The following is a 17,796-nucleotide window of genomic DNA, read 5'->3' as shown; positions in this document are numbered from 1 at the left end:
TTAATATAGCATAACGTTGTATACTTTGGCTATAAAAAAATAGCAGATATACAAGCTCATAGGGCGGCACTTGGTGCCGCCCTATGAGCTTGTAGATCTGCTATTTTTGAAAAATTGTGCAAATCTTTGAATATATATTATTTTAAAGCGAACACTTGCAACTCAAATCTTTGCTTGTGGGGGTCCCGGGAACAAAATATTTTGAGATGGGGGGTCCGTAGCCAAATACATCATTTTGGGGGTCCTTGACATGAAACATTTTCAGAAACCAATAGACCTGCAAATGGTCCATTCGTACCCCCGTAAGGTCCCCGGACCTGACGTTGAGAAACAGTGTGTTAAAGCAAAAGTCACACATGTATCTTTTGAGGCGTAAAGCTGCAATCCCGGCACTTATTTTGATTCATAACACAAAACCAATCCTATACTGGTAGAATGCTTTAATACTGTTGTTGGAGGTGGTTTCCCTTCTTATCTTCTTCCATTGACAAATTTAGAGCCTGGTGATGAACCACCCACTGGTTCACATCACATGCAGTAGGCTAGTCCTGGCCGAAGCTCATACTAACTGGCTGGGTGAATGTGTTCTTTTTGAAACCTTATCACTGTCACGCTGAAAGCTATTCTATCTGAGACGGTAGGCTATTCTAAGTTTAAAGGACAAAAAAACAAGTTGTTTTTACATTGAGTAACGGTTGACATTTGTAAAACAATGAAGTTGATACAGCTGTGTGTGTGTGTGTGTGTGTGTGTGTGTGTGTGTGTGTGTGTGTGTGTGTGTGTGTGTGTGTGTGTGTGTGTGTGTGTGTGTGTGTGTGTGTGTGTGTGTGTGTGTGTGTGTGTGTGTGTGTGTGTGTGTGTGTGCGCGTGTGCGTGTGTAACTTTCTGACAGAAAATGCACCATTTTTATAGTTTCGGAAGATAGTCTTCCCTCTAACTTGCAATGTAACACAGCTCTCTTTACACTCTTATTTATTCCCATTTATATTTTGTATTTAATTGTACATACACATTGTTTTGTTCCACTTTTGCTTTGGCAATGAAAACGTACGTTTTCTCATGCCAATAAAGCTCCTCTGAATTGAAATTGAGAGAGAGAGTGAGAGAGAGCATGAGACTTCTGCCTGGGTACATGAGTAGGGGGGTACATGAGTAGGGGGGTACATGAGTAGGGGGGTACATGAGTAGGGGGGGCTACAGAGAGAGAGAGACGTCTGCCTGGGTACATGAGTAGGGGGACTACATACATACATCATTATGAATACATTTCTTCTCATGGGAGTCACAACAATTCCCACACACCCCTCTCCCCCAGAGGAGGAGACAGAGAGACAGGCAGCAGTGTGTCTGTCTGACACACACCCCTCTCTCTAGAGGAGGTGACAGACAGACAGGCAGCAGTGTGTCTGTCTGACACACACCCCTCTCTCTAGAGGAGGTGACAGACAGACAGGCAGCAGTGTGTCTGTCTGACTCATGCCTTTGAAGTTGCACAGAGAGGGAATGAGGATGTAAATGAATTTTCCTCACATCTGTGAATATGGAATTTCTTTGCCATTTAATTCGTTAAGCATTTTAAAGCTCAGCGCCTGGGTGGACAGTAACTAAGTACATTTACTTGAGTGTACCTCTAAGTAATTGTTTTTGAGTATTTGCACTTTACTCGAGTATTTGTATTTTTGGATGACTTTCACTCCAGTGAAAGTCATCCAAAAATACAAATTTCTTTATGTAGTGACTACATAAAGAAATAAGGCTGATGCACACCTCAAAGGTTAGTGACAGGTTTGTAAGGACAACCAGGAAGGTCCAAATGTTCAGAAAAGGATCTATGATGTCAAATCAAAGAAAAAAAGGTCCTGCACACTGTCTGGAACTCGCAAAAAGGATGCTTTTTATTAAATCGACGTTTCGGTCGTTAGACCTTCATCAAGACGGAAAAAAAGAAAAACTTGTTTTCTTGTCCATGTGTGTCCAGTCTACAGCATTGGTTCTCAAAGTGGGGTCCAGGGACCCCCAGGGGTACTTGAGGGGGTTCCAGGGGGTCCCCAGATAAATGATGGACAGGAACCAAATGGACTCTTATGGGTCTGTAACTCTGAGAGTGTACAAATGGAACCAAATGGACCCGTTAGCGTCCATGTGGTTCCATTTGTACACTCTCAAAGTTACATTAACATTGATTTTACAATATGAATTGGGGTCCCAGAGATATAAATGCCATTAAATGGGGGGTCCGTAGCCTAATGCATGTCAAACTGGGGGTCCTTGAAATTAAAATGGTTGAGAATCACTGCTAGAGCCGTAAAAATCTTCTCATATGGGGGTCCTTGGCTTATCTTTTCAAATGGGGGTCTGCGGGCTAATAAGTGTCAATTTGGGGGTCCTTGACATGAAAAGGTTTGAGAACCACTGGTACAGCATGCAGACTGTGGCCTGTGCAGTGGTGTACAATTCAATCAATCAATCAAAAATCATGTTTCCGATCTGTTCCCATCTCGCTGACTTCTGAATCCGTTATGAGTGACTCACATGTTCTAGTAAAGAAAAGCATGTCTTCTGTTAGTTCTCGGTGTATGTTTAATCACTTTATACTCGGTTGACTGGGGGGAACCCCAGGGATCTATACTTGGACTCGTCCAACCCCCCCCCCCCCCCCACGCCAAATCTGTTTGCCAAAAACATGCCGATCTACAAGCTCCGTGTCATCTTGTTCTCCCAGCTCGACTCGAGTGACCGTTGTCATAGAGACCCAGGATCACAACAAACTAAGGGTTCTAAATCACAACACATGAAAGAAAGAGAGAAATGGGGAGAATGTGAGAGAGGCAGGGAGAGAGAGAGAGAGAGAGAGAGATGGATGGATGTGTGTGGTTGTGATGGAGGGGTTTTCCCAGCCAGCTTCGGTTGGCTGCCTGTGTGTTCAGGATGACAGTTTAGTCAGCAGGAAGCTGAACTCCTATGTGACTCATCATCATCATCATCATCATCATTATCATCATCTGCCCCATCAGCACTCCTGAGTCTATCTCTTTATCACAGTCTACACATACTGTAGGGCTGAACACACAGGCCCAGGGGTGGAAAAAAGTACTTGTTGAATGTTTTGTGCTTAGATCGTAAATATGATTTCTGATTGATTGAGTACTTTATTAGTCCGAAATGAAGACGGCACGAGGTACAGTCAGACATTAAAGCTAAAAGGATAACACAAACAAATGGAAACAAGTCCTGCGGACTTGTTTCCATTGTCGTCCTACAGTATGTGTTTTGATGATCAAGCAAGCAGATGGCAGACAGATGCACGTCAACAGTGACATCCAGAATATACTCAGGTTTGCAGTGTTATCTTAACCCAATCAGGGAACGCATACTGTGTCATTTTAGATTTGAGCTATAACCATTATTTTATGCTTTGGGCTATTCAAAAATAGCAGATCTACAAGCTCATAGCGCAGCACTCAGTGCCGTGTAGATTTACTATGTTTTGAAAAATCGCGAACATTTGTGCAACTCTTGAATATATAGTTTTTTAAAGCATACATTTGTAACTCAAATCTTTGCTTCTGGGGATTCTACAAATGCCTTCTAAATCCTAACAGTTTTTTTTTTCTTTCCCCAAAATGACATGTATTCGGCCGCGGACCCCCATCTTAAAATAGTTTGTTCCAGGGACCCCCCCCCCCCCCCCCCCCAAGAAGCAAACATTTGAGTTAAAAATGTATATATATATTCAAGGATTTGCACACATTTTCATGATTCTTTTTCAAAAATAGAAGACCTACAAGCTCATAGCGCGGCACAGATGCGTTCCCGTATTGAATGGGTTTAAAAAAGAGCAAAAAGCACATGGTCTCATTAACATATCTTGTATGCTTACACAGCTTAGGAGTGATTAAATATAGTTATAGGATTATGTACAGATACTGGGATGTAGGTCGTGGCTTGCATAATTAACACTATGCTTCCTCCCTCTCTCTCCCTCTCTCTCTCTCTCTCTCTTTTATTCTTTTGCTATTAAAAAATAGCAGATATACAAGCTCATAGCGCGGCACTATGAGCTTGTAGATCTGCTATTTTTATTAAAATCGTGAAAATTTGTGCAAATATTTGTTTTTGTTTTTTAAGCGAACATTTGTAACTCAAATATTTGCTTCTGGGGGTCCCTGGAACAAAATATTTTCAGATCCTCCTGGCTCTCTATTTAAGATGACGCAGAGCTTGTAGATCGGCATATTTTTGGCAAACAGATTTGGCATAGTGGGGGGGGGAGGTGAGGACGAGTCCAAGTATAGATCCCTGAGGTCCCCCAGTTAACCAAGTATAAAGTGATTAAACATATACACAGAGAACTAACAGAAGACATGCTTTTTTCTAACTAGAATATAACATGCTTCCTCCTCAAGCCATGAAATAGTTTGAGAACCACTGATATAGCAACAGGAGTTTATTTTCAGAAACATGTTAGGATTTGTAGCCTCAGGTCTTAATGGGATAATTACAACACTATTCTCTCTCTCTCTCTCTCTCTCTCTCTCTCTCTCTCTCTCTCTCATGCTTGATACATGCTTGTCTTCTTATCATTAAAAGTGATAGTAGTGTCACAGAGTTGAGCTATGGGAGCTGATGAGGGAGTTTGGTGGTTTAACTCCACACACACACCGCCTCTGGAAATATATCTGTATGTGTGTGTGTGTGTGTGTGTGTGGTGTCCCTTTATTGACATTTGGTTTCCATCTGGCTAATGAATTAACGACCAGTCGACGTAATCTCCCTGCTGTGTGTGTGTGTGTGTGTGTGTGTGTGTGTGTGTGTGTGTGTGTGTGTGTGTGTGTGTGTTGTTGGGTGTGTGAGTCCGCTCATGCTGGCAACAACCAGCCTCTAATGACGCTCAGTGGTGTTAGAGTAACTAAGTACATTTACTCAAGTACTGTGCTTAAAGTAAGCATTCTTACTGCAGTGTTTCCAGTTTTCTAGTACTTTTACTTTTACTCCACTACATCTCAGAGGCACATGTTGTACTTTTACTCCCACTGGAGTTATTTGACAGACGTTACTACTAGTTACTTTGTAGATTTTGATTATTATTGCAAAACATGCATTAACCACTAAAACCCTATGTACAATTCGGCCATTTGAAAATAGCTGATCTACTAGCTCACAATGCGACGCAATGTGAGCTTGTAGATCTGCTATTTTCTAAAGATTTTTATGCATTTGAAAACTTGTGAAAAGGGACATTCTGCATAATGAGTACTTTCTAACTTTTGGTACTTTAAGTACATTGTGATACCAATACTTTTACTCAATATTTTTTTTATTCCAGAATTACTTGTAACAGAGTTTTTCTACATTGCAGTATTGATACTTTTACTTAAGTAAAAAATGTGAATACTTTTTTACACCACTGATAGACTGAATAGATGTTTCCACACACAGTCCACACTGCCTGATGGAACTCGCTAAAGAAGTGCTTGTGGTTTTAGTAGAAGGCTCATGCATGTCTTGGGTTATGGCTTGGGCTAGGCAATTAACCCAAAACTGACATTTATTAGAACCAATAACAGACTTAATCTTGCTCATATAGGTTACTTTTTTTTTTAAATATATGAACAAATCGACAAAAGAAAATTTCAAATACATTTTTGTTATGATGATTTTGTTGTACAATGGTGGTGCACACAAAAATAGCGAAAAAATATCAGATCTACAAGCGAACAATGTGTCAGCCCTAGGAGGTGCCTGATGGAACTTGCTGAAGACGTGCCTGTGGTGACAGGAGAAGAGGCTCATGCATGTCTTGGATTGTGGGTTCTGGGTAAAGATCTATGAATAGATGTTTACAATGGGACTTTAATGAGGATACAGACTAGCTTTATATAGAGATTAAATGCTTGTATAACCAGTTTCAACCTGGCCTCCCTTATTTTGGGCATGTCAAAGAAAAGAAAAGAAGAGAAACGAAAAACATGGAAAATATGGTGTCACCTACATCTAATTAATTAGATTAGCTGCAGCTGTGTTGCTTACATCACTGTGTACCATAAGGTGAGTCTTATGCAGTCTGCCATGTGTTTACCCTGCTGTAGTTTTCAACCGGGTCTTCAACCGGGGGTCCGGGACCCCTAGGGGGTCCTCAGAGCTACTACAGGGGGGCCGTCAAATATTTGTTTGTGATTCTTTTTAACTTTTTTACATTAACCACTTGAACTCTAGCATCCCTATGAAGGGAGCATTAGCAGAAATTAGCCGATCTACAAGGTCACAACGCTCCGACGCGTTGTGAGCTTGTAGATCAGCTGACAAACGTTGAGGGCCCCTGTCCTACAGTGTTTCACTGCTGGGGATTAACAGCTGCTATTCTGTTCCATTGATATTCACTTAGCACAGAGTACATGACATTACATTATTTCCAATCACAGGACAATTAAATCCTTAGCAGAGGCTAATCTAAATTGTTTCAGAGGAACTGCTGCCTGGTGTGGCGCTCTCTCTCTCTTTGTGTGTGTGTGTGTGTGTGTGTGTGTGTGTGTGTGTGTGTGTGTGTGTGTGTGTGTGTGTGTGTGTGTGTGTGTGTGTGTGTGTGTGTGTGTGTGTGTGTGTGTGTGTGTGTGTGTGTGTGTGTGTGTGTGTGTGTGTGTGTGTCTCTCTGTCTGTTTCTGTATGTGTGTGTCTGTTTCTCTGTCTGTCTCTCTCTCCCTCTCTCCCTCCCTCACCAAAGCCCAGCCGGTACTGTGTGGAGAGAGCATTTAGCATCGTTTTATCTCAAGGACCTCTAATTTGGCCACAGACCCCCATCTGAATGTTTTGTTTTTTTTCCTCGGGGCCCCAAGATCTGTGTTGTTAAAAAAAATGTTTCCCCACTCTCAGTGCTAATAGGTGGGGTTTTGCTGGGTGGTCAGGGGGTGGGGGGGGGGATTGTAATTGGCCAGTTATATAGTGTGGAGATTGTGGAATTCCTCATTGGCTGTGTGGCCCATAGAATGCGCTGGAATGCCAGGGGTCGCGACCTTTCACTGTGCTTGCTTTTTTGCCGCTCAGCTTTGCGTGCCTTTGTCACTCTGTCTTTGTGTGTGTGTGTGTGTGTGTGTGTGTGTGTGTGCGTGTGTGTGTGTGTGTGTGTGTGTGTGTGTGTGTGTGTGTGTGTGTGTGTGTGTGTGTGTGTGTGTGTGTGTGAGTAGTAGCAGGGATGGCTGCGTCCCAGCTATGCCAGCCCCCCCGCCCCTGGGTCGGACAGTGTACTTGTTGTCAGTAACGGAATGTCAAGTCAGTTCAATCTGAATCACCTGATCACAGTTAGACTCTCTTCTTTTCCTTGACAATGCACGGCCTCTCCTGACAAACAGGCTGCTCCACACTCACGTTCAAAATGTGTTTCCAATGCTGGGAATCAGATAATATTCAATCTGAAGGACACTAATAGAGCCCCAAGCCAAGATCTGATTAATGTTTCTATTTAGGAACATCAGTGGTGTCAAGTACATTTACTCAAGTTCTGTACTTAAGTACAGTTTTGAGGTATTTTTACTTTACTGGTCGTATTTCCATCCTTCTGTATTTTTACATCTTCTCCACTACATTTCAGAGGCAAATATTGTACTTTTACTCCACTACAATTATTTGAAAACTTTAGTTACTAGTTGCTTCGTAGATTTTGATTATTATTACAAAACATACATTTACTACTTCAGCATACATTTCAGCCATTTGAAAATAGCCGATCTACAAGCTCACAATGCGTCGCGATGCGACGCATTGTGTGCTTGTAGATCTGCTATTTTCAAAATATGTTTTATACATTTTATTCGAAAACTTGTGAAATTGGACATTCTGCAGGATGACTACTTTCTACTTTTGGATTCTTTAAGTACATTTTGATACCAATACTTTTGTACTTTTACTCCAGTAAATGTTTTATTACGGACTTTTACTTGAAACAGAGTATCTACATTGCATTAGTGATACTTTTTACTTAAGTAAAACATTTGAATACTTTTTCCACCACTGGAGAACATTTTAACTTATGAGCAAAGACATAACTTTTTATAGATTAAATAAAAAATAGCATGAACTGTGCTGCACTTTATTTCAACTCTTAAGTCCTCGTCAAAAAGGATAAAAAACTAGCATATCTACAAGCTCACAACTTTTGAACATTTTTGCCTATAACGACACACCATCGGCCAGACCGATCAGTCAGGCTGCTATAATCACTACTTCCCTTCAGCACTCACCAGACAATGGTTCATATCTGATCTAGATGATGTTTTATTCTGTTACTCTGCTGCTTATTTCCAGGCACAGTGAAACCCTTCAGAGTTAATTAGTGCGTCAGATCACTTGAGAGCCCAGTTGTGCTATTATTATTTTTTATTTTTTTATTTTTTTACGGCATGGCTCTGGAAGAGGCTATAGCTATGAGAGGGTGTGTGTGTGTCTGGAGCTAATCCTGCAAACCACTACAATTATTTGAAAACTTTAGTTACTAGTTACTTTGTTGATTTTACAAAACATACATTGCCCACTTCACGCCTATATACATTTCGGCCATGTCGCGGTGCGACGCATGTCGTGACGCATTGTGAGCTTGTAGAACTGCTATTTTCAAAAGATTTTTATACATTTGAAAACTTGTGAAACATTGCATTGCAGTACTGATACTTTTACTTAGTAAAAAATGTGAGTACTTTTTCCACCACTGGTCAGCATGATGGTCAGAGCATGACATCATCAGTGACATCAGCAGGGTCTTATATAACTCATCACACTATAGCAATGCATACGTTTTCCATTCGTCAAATAAATTACCCACCAACCATTTCTAAGTGAGTTTGCCATTCTCATTAAGGACCTTTGTGCTTCCAGTGTCTTCCCTTTGGAGTTCTACAGCAAGCAATATCCGCGTCTAGTGTCCGAGTCTGCATTTGGGGCCGACAATTCCCTCTGAGACAGTAGTTAATCTACGATGGCCGAGGAAGGCATTGCTGCAGGAGGTGGTGGTGCGATGGACGTGGACACCGCTCTCCGCGAGGTGCTGAAGACCGCGCTCGTCCACGACGGTCTGGTCCGTGGCCTCCGCGAGGTGGTCAAGGCTCTGGAGAAGCACCAGGCCCACCTCTGCGTCCTCGCGTCCGACTGCGACGATCCCGAGTACGTGAGGCTGGTGGAGGCCCTCTGCGCCGAGCATCACATCAACCTGATGAAGGTGGGCGACAGGAAGACCCTGGGCGAGTGGGCCGGTCAGTGCAAGATCGACCGCGAGGGCAAAGCCCGCAAGGTGATCGGCAGCAGCTGCGTCGTGGTCAAGGATTATGGCAAGGAGACGCAAGCCATGTACACGATCGAAGAACACTTCAAAGCCAGGACGTCAGTGAAGATGTGAGAGTATACAAACAAACAAAACAAAACAAGGACTGTCTATCTTGAAGAATACTTCAAAGCCAAGAAATGAGATGTCAATAAAGATGTGGGAGTGAAAAGAAAAAACACACTGGTAAAAAACAAGGATTATCTATCTATGAACCTAATGAGATTTAGAGTGACACGTTGAAGGTTTTTGGAAGTTGGAGAAGAGGCATCTCATTTCATTTATCTGATGGAGAAGACCCATTTAAAATGGCATATTGACATTACTTTTTGAGCAGTACTATTGTATAGACAAACGCTGTAATGACAATGGAGCTGCAAGAGGTGTTGCCAAAAAGACTACTACAATGTTATAGTATGACTTTGAGAACATTTAACAAAAAATTATCTGAAGTGTACTTCATTTAAACTTTAAGTCCTTCAAAAGTGTTCAGAAGTGGCATATCTACAAGCTCACAATGGGTTGCATCATGGCGACGTGTTGCGAGCTTGGAGATCTGTGCGAGGTCTCGAGGGTTAATCCGGAGCTAATCTTGCAAACCTCGCTGGACCGATCAGCACCAAACCTTGTACAGTATGTACGCTGCCAGCAGTTCACAGAAGTACCAACATTTAAAAATATTTTAACTTAAATTTGATTATGGAAGACAATGGGGCTTGCTTGCATTGGGCTGACACCTTGTCCATACCATTCTGTCATAGATATGTCATAGATAGACAACTGACCTCAGGCGTGGTTAATGGGGCCTGAGATCCACGTCTATGTCATAGACATACCAACATCAGACCGTTATGTCATAGACTCTATGACATATCTATGACATCACTATATGACTTCTAGGTCTTAGAAATGTTGTCTCAGAGTTAAAGGTAATCATCAGGCATGATGCAAAATGACGTGTTTCATGATGTCATCCTTTCACAATGTCAGCGTTTCACCGAGAGAAAACACTATAAGATAATTCACTTCCTCATTCGATGATGTGGAATCTGTTAGGAATATTGAGAAGCCGAAGAACATCTCGTCTAGATCTGACAAGAGAAGACCCATCTAGAATGGCACACCACAGCAGTAGCTACAGCAGCCAGTCGCACATGAACCATCCGCCCGCCAACCAACCGCCCGACCAGGCGTTTCTGTGGAGCGTCTTCCAGAAGGTCGACAAGGACAAGAGCGGCGTGATATCGGACACCGAGCTCCAGCAGGCCTTGTCGAACGGCACGTGGACGCCGTTCAACCCCGTGACGGTCCGCTCCATCATATCCATGTTCGACCGGGAGAACAAAGGCGCCGTGAACTTCAACGAGTTCGCCGGCGTGTGGAAGTACATCACGGACTGGCAGAACGTCTTCAGGACCCACGACCGGGACAACTCGGGCTTCATCGACAGGAACGAGCTCAAGCAGGCGCTGACCGCGTTCGGGTACCGTCTGTCCGACCAGTTCTACGTAACGCTGATAGCGAAGTTTGATCGGCAGAAGAAGCAGCAGGTGGCCTTCGACGACTTCATCCAGTGTTGCATAGTGCTGCAGAGGTTGACCGACGTGTTCAGGAGGTACGACACGGACCAGGACGGTTGGATCCAGATATCGTATGAACAGTATCTGTCCATGGTTTTACCAATAACTTAGCTGGGGACCCCTGGAACCCCCTGGGGGTCCCCGGAGCCCACCTTGAGAACCACTGGTGTAACCCAGAGCCGTGTTAGAGAGTTACGTCAATGAGGGGGCAGAAAACGGCACCGGTCACGTGGTTCATGTAAACTCGAAAGTCGAAATATAGTGACAAACGCTCATAGACTCCAGTGCATTCCGTAAACTTCCGGATCAGGGCTTTGTCACTACTAGCCAATAGAAGGCTCTGTAGAAGACTGGCCGATGAAGTGAACAGAGGTGATGCAACTCTCCTTATATGGCTCTGGTATAAGGCACATAAACACACGAGGGCAGGTTCCAAACCTCCAAAGGTCTGTTCGTTGTATTTGACATTCGGATCTCAATTAAAACGTTTGGACATAGATTCTATTTTTTTTCCTTTCTGGCTAGTGAGGCTACTCACTCTGCACTTTGCTAGTGATCCGGTTATGACGAGAGGATACCAAAGCATGTACTGTACGTGTGTTTGCAAATAACCAGATACATGGGATCTGAGCACTGAGCAGTAACTAGAAACCAGGCTTTCCACATTGTACCACCTGAAGCCCGGTGAGGCGAGTATACAAGTTAAATGTTCAGGACAGACTGTATCCTATCCAGGAGTGGTTGGTAGGTTCCTTTTTGAAGGAGGACAGAGCTGAAATAACTCAGTGATTCTCAACCTTTTTTAATTTCAAGGACCACAGACCCCCAATGTCATACCTTTTTTTTTTTATCTCAGGGAGCCCAAAATTCTTTGTGATAATTTAACTCTTGAGAGTGTACAAATGGACACTCTCACCCGTACGGGTCCATTTGGTTCCATTTTTACACTCAGAGTTACAGGCCCGTAACGGTCCATTTGTGGTCCCTGGTGGTCCCTGGACCTCACTTACCAATCGAAAGGGAGGTTTCATGCCATGTTTGGAAAAAAAAGAAAAAAAATCAACCTGTTAATCTAAATGCTAGAGCTTATTATTTGATGTAGATGATGAGCATAATGCCTTTGGTATGGCTTATTTCTGCACATGATGCCTTTAGATCTGTCAAAAACAATAATAAAATGCTTGAATAAAATCAATAAAACATGGAAAACATTAAGACATTGAATCATGTGGATCCATATGGAATAGGGTGACTCCAACGTGGCTCTCAGGCCAAATGTGGCCAGCATGTGATGTCAAACCTCAATGTTTTCAGTTATCTATGACATAGGATATCTATACATTAACCACTTTAGCCCTATTTTATACATAGCCTATTTGAAAATAGCCGATCTACAAGCTCACAACGCGTCGCATCGCGACGCGTTGTGAGCTTGTAGATCTGCTATTTTCAAACATTTTAGTACTTTTACTTTTGGTACTTTAAGTACATTTTGATGCCAATACTTTTGTACTTTTACTCAAGTAAATTTTGAATTCTGGACTTTTACTTGTAACGGAGTATTTCTATATTGCAGTATTGATACTTTTACTTAAGTAAAGAATTTGAGTACCTTTTCCACCACTGATGATGTATGACTCCACATATAGGCAGGGTTTCAGCCGGGTCAGAGCCCCTTTAACTTCCATTATAGGATTCAATATTTCAAATTTCAAGTATAACATACATGTAAAACATAAAATAATTAGTGGCGGTTCTTTCGTGGTCTACTGGCAGTGTGCATGCAAAGTTTGGTCTTTTCTCTGGACGCACGCACGCACACGCCTTTAATGACCAATGTCCAAAATGTCGAGGCTTAACGTGGTTAAAGGAACACTGAGGATTTCAGCTCAGAGGGAATGCCATAAAGAGGGCAAAGCCACAAACCTAACAGAGCTCTTTGTAAAGTAGGGCAGGGGCCTAGATTTTTCCTCTGCGAGTACGGGTAGGTGTGCGTGCCGTGCCTAGCTCACAGGTGTGTACTGTAGGCTATAGAGAGTATGCACATGCGTCACTGTTCCACCGGGACACGCCCCCCTCAGCTAGACTGAGTGGCAAAACATTGATCAGCATGGACTGGTGGAGTTTGGAAACACTCGTTGGAAATCACGAGCAAGGCCCCAACAGCTGCTTAGTGGCCTGTTGCACTGGCCAGTTCCCATATTTTAGTGTGTACTGTACAGTACTGTACTGTGTGTGTGTGTGTGTGTGTGTGTGTGTGTGTGTGAGATTGTGAAGCAGGGCGTTGCTGACAAATGTGTGCTCAGTAAACCTCCCCTGGAGAGTGTGTGGACTGTGGACATACATGCGTTCATGTGTAGACTGTGTGTGTGTGGACTGTGGACATGCATGCGTTCATGTGTAGACTGTGTGTGTGTGGACTGTGGACATACATGCGTTCATGTGTAGACTGTGTGTGTGTGGACTGTGGACATGCATGCGTTCATGTGTAGACTGTGTGTGTGTGTGTGTGGACTGTGGACATGCATGCGTTTGTGTGGACAGAGTGTGTGTGTGTGTGTGTGTGTGTGTGTGTGTGTGTGTGTGGACTGGACATGCATACATTTATGTGTAGACTGTGTGTGTGTGTGTGTGTGCTGACATACATGTGTTTGTGTGTGTGTGTGTGTGTGTGTGTGTGTGTGTGTGTGTGTGTGTGTGTGTGTGTGTGTGTGTGTGTGTGTGGACTGTGGACATGCATGCGTTTGTGTGGACAGAGTGTGTGTGTGTGTGTGTGTGTGTGTGTGTGTGTGTGTGTGTGGACTGGACATGCATACGTTCATGTGTAGACTGTGTGTGTGTGTGTGTGTGTGTGTGTGTGTGTGTGTGTGTGTGTGTGTGTGTGTGTGTGTGTGTGTGTGTGTGTGTGTGTGTGTGTGTGTGTGTGTGTGTGTGCGCGCGCTGTCATACATCCGTTTGTGTGTAGACAGTGTGTGTGTGTGTGGACTGGATATGCATACGTTCATGTGTAGACTGTGTGTGTGTGTGTGTGTGTGTGTGTGTGTGTGCTGTCATACATGCGTTGGTGTGTAGACAGTGTGTGTGTGCCGTGCCAGACAGTGGCGTCGTTCAGGTCAGAAGGTCTCGTCCCATCTGATGTGTCCGCTTCCTGTTTTGTGAGCCATCCCACGCACTGTGTGTCTGACTCTGGTGCTGTGTGTGTGTGTGAGTGTGTGTGTTTACAGTGTGTGTTAGCGTACGTGTGTTTCTTTGTGTGTTTACAATGTGCGTCGGTGGACAGCAGTTCAGTGACCTCCTGTAACATACAAACTGAGCCGTTGGATTCACTCCAGCAGTGGTAGAAAGTACATTTACTCAAGTACTGCAAAGCGACACGTTGTGAGCTTGTAGATCTGTTCTCTTCAAAATATGCTATACATTTGGAAACATGCAACATGGGGCATTCTGCATAATGAGTACTTTTACTTTTGATACTATAAATATATTTTTCTGCCAAAACTTTTGTACTTTTAATCAAGTGAATTCTGATCTGAACTCTTTTAAACAGAGTTTTTACTTGTAACAGAGTATTTCTACTTGGTGGTATTGATACTTTTAAGTAAAAAAAACAGTGAGTAGTTCTTCCACCACTGCATTCCAGTGAGACTGATATCACATCACTCAGCGCTGGGATCAAACTGGTAAAGACGAGTACTAAACTTGCACAAAAAAACTATTTTACATGGTGTCGTGCAAGAGTAGTGTCGTAAAGTAGTAATTCTCAAACTGTTTTAAATTCAAGGACCAGTTTGGTATGCCATTAAAGGAGTAGTTCACCCCAAAAATGGCTTATTTTCTATCAATTACACACCCCTTGAAGCCTTGAATTCATGGAGATTCTTTTTGTTTTTGTTGCATTCCTGAGACAATAATCTGATGACCAACCGGGTCATCGGTCAATAGGAGACTCTTTGAGTCTCCGCCGGTCATCACATTATTGGCTCAGGAATGCGACAAAAACTCTCCATGAATTCAAGGCTTCAAGGGGTGTGTAATTGATAGAAAATAAGCACCTTTTTTGGTGAACTACTCCTTTAACTGCAACAGACACCCATTACTGAAAAGAAAAACATATTTTTGTACCCATGATTTCCCTCTAAATACCAGCGGTCATCAGCCACTGCAGTAGTGTGGTGGTGTTTACCTGCAGAAACACATTGCCCTCTCTCTGTGTTTTGGTGTTTTGACTGTTTGTTTCGGTAGACCCAAAAACATCCCCGTCTACCAAAACAAACAGTGAAAACACCAACATACAGTGAGTGTGCAGTGCACCACCACCACACTACTCCATAGGTTGCTGGTATAGAGGGAAATTGTTGGTTTAAAAAGAAAATGTATTTATTGTTTTGTTATTTATTTTAAACAGAGAGCAAAGTTACATACTATGCCTTTTAAAATGTTAAATTAAATAAGAATACATTAGTAATATTGTTGCAGCAAAATTCATCACATTTTCATAAGTGTAAATGTTATTTATCCCAAGCAAGAAGTAGAAGGCATTACTTCAACTCTAATTAGCTATAACAATGACGGCGTCATGTTTTTTTTCTGTCTATTTTTACATAAGCTTACAGCCGTCAACCTGTGTGTGTGTGTGTGTGTGTGTGTGTGTTGACACACATTCCACTTTAACTGTGGGGAAAGGTTTTGAGTGTGAGGCTGCTAATTGAAATCAGTGCTGCATTTCTAATTATACAATTAGCAATTATAATGAGGGCTTTGCATCTTCCTGGCGGTGGTCTCCTCTCCATTGCAATTACCGTGAAGGATAGATGTTGAGGACAACATTAATAATTCATACAAACATTACCCAATAGCAACACATGGCACAAAGAAGTGACTTTTCACCCATTACTCTTAACCCATTTAGACCGGGAAATAATCTGTGTCATTTTTAGATTTATTTGGGCTATTCAAAAACAGCAGATCTACAAGCTCATAGCGCGGCACAGAGTGCCGCTCTATGAGCTTGTAGATCTGCTATTTTTGAAAAATCGTGAAAATGTGTGCAAATCTTTGAATATATATATATATATATATATATATATATATATATATATATATATATATATATATATTTTAAGCGAACTCAAATCTTATTGCTTCTGGGGGATTCTACAAATGTTTTCATCAGTTTGAAACAGTTTTCTGAAACACTTATGTTGCTATAATATCAGTGGTTCTCAACCTTTTTCATATCAAGGAGCCCCAAAGCGTATTTGGCTGCGGACCCCCATCTCAAAATATTTTGTTCCAGGGACCCCCCAGAAGCAAAGATTTGAGTACAAAACAATTGCTTTAACAATATATATTCAAAAATGTGCACACATTTTCAAGTTTGTTCTAAAAATAGCAGATCTACAAGCTCATGTGCCGCGCTATGAGCTTGTATATCTGCTATTTTTGAATAGCCAAAGTACAAGATAATGGTTATAGAGGTTAAAATAATGACACAGATGCGTTCCCGGTCTTGAAGGGTTAAACAAGCTTGTATGAATAGTTTTTGCTCCTAGCGGCTGTTAAATGGATGTTATTATCAGCTTGTTGGTGATTATAAACATGAGTATTATGATGTATTATGGGCTGGAAGGAGTTTGTCTTAACATCTCAAACAGCACTTGTAATGTTGTTGGTGAGAGAACAAAGCCTTTAATAATGACAACTGGCAGACCATCTGGGACCCCCAGGGGAAGCCGAGAAATGCACGCACGCACGCACGCACGCACGCACGCACGCACACACACACACACACACACACACACACACACACACACACACACACACACACACACACACACACACACACACACACACACACACACACACACACACACACACACACACACACACACACACACACACGTCAACTGTGGAATCACGGCTCATGCTCAGCAGACCTCACATGACGCCTGTACGAATGAACCAGGGTTGCCATGTCCGCTTATTATAAGCGACTTTGGGCTTCGTTTTTCTGTAAAGTTCCTTGTTAATATAGGTGGTTGGTGGCTTTTTTTTGGGGCTTCTTTCTAAAGTGTAGTCGCTTATTTGGGCTTGCTGTCTGATGTTGTTTAAATCAGTGGTTCTCAAACATTTTCATGTCAAGGACCCCCAAATTAATATGCCCCTTATCTGATTTTTTTTGTGCCAGGGACCCCATATAAGATTTGTATAAAATGTTCCAAAATATTTTTGAAAATAGCAGATCTACAAGCTCACAACGAGTTGCATCGCTTTCGCAACACGTTGTGAGCTTGTAGATCGGCTATTTTCAAATAGCTGATGTATATAGGTTTAAAGTGCTCTTGGCCCAGGTTGCTTCTATGGGCTTGTTTTCATAAACCAGGTTGCTCATTTCTCTCGCATAATCTGGCAACACTGTAAGGAACACGTTAACATTGTTGTACACACCAGCCACGCAGCACTGCTCACACTGAGTTGAACTCTGACAGTGTAAACATGGACCTCTAACAGGTCAAACGTCTTTTGCAAAGACACATGTTATCCATTTATCTCAAGCTTATGAAACATGTCCATGTTTGATACCTGGGAGGTTTCTCTGTACATTAGGGAGCATGACGATTCCCCCCCGACACGACACAACAAGGTCGAGGCAGATGGCCGCCCCCCCTAGAGCCTGATGGGTCTGCCTGACATTTCTTAAAGTTAAACCATTCAATCCGGGGACGCATCTCTGTCATTTTAGATTTATTTGGCTATTCAGAAATAGCAGATCTACAAGCTCATATCTATGAGCTTGTAGATCTGCTATTTTTGTTTGTGCAAATCTTTGAATATCTATTCTACAAATGTCTTCTACATTTTGAAAAAACTTATGTTGCTATATCAGTGGTTCTCAAACTTTTTCCTGTC

The 17,796-nt window shown here is 42.4% G+C and overlaps 3 protein-coding genes across 3 annotated transcripts in view; all 3 read left to right on the top strand.

Annotated features, from left to right (window-relative positions):
• Nucleotides 1-17,796, top strand: part of LOC311060490 (protein tweety homolog 2-like) — a 131,240-nt gene that overhangs the window by 1,816 nt on the left and 111,628 nt on the right. The window lies entirely within an intron of this gene.
• LOC311059574 (small ribosomal subunit protein eS12-like) lies at nt 8,966-9,382 on the top strand (the record flags this gene model as incomplete). The annotated part of the gene is made up of 1 exon (XM_084077581.1): nt 8,966-9,382. One exon carries the CDS (start codon nt 8,966-8,968, stop codon nt 9,380-9,382), a length of 417 nt encoding a protein of 138 aa, XP_083933707.1.
• LOC311059572 (programmed cell death protein 6-like) lies at nt 10,423-10,998 on the top strand (the record flags this gene model as incomplete). The annotated part of the gene is made up of 1 exon (XM_084077580.1): nt 10,423-10,998. One exon carries the CDS (start codon nt 10,423-10,425, stop codon nt 10,996-10,998), a length of 576 nt encoding a protein of 191 aa, XP_083933706.1.

The sequence above is a fragment of the Gymnoscopelus microlampas genome (genome assembly GCF_963454915.1).
Source record: "Gymnoscopelus microlampas genome assembly, chromosome: 14".
Classification (NCBI taxonomy): Eukaryota; Metazoa; Chordata; class Actinopteri; order Myctophiformes; family Myctophidae; genus Gymnoscopelus; species Gymnoscopelus microlampas.
This window is presented reverse-complemented; position numbering and strand designations above follow the sequence as displayed.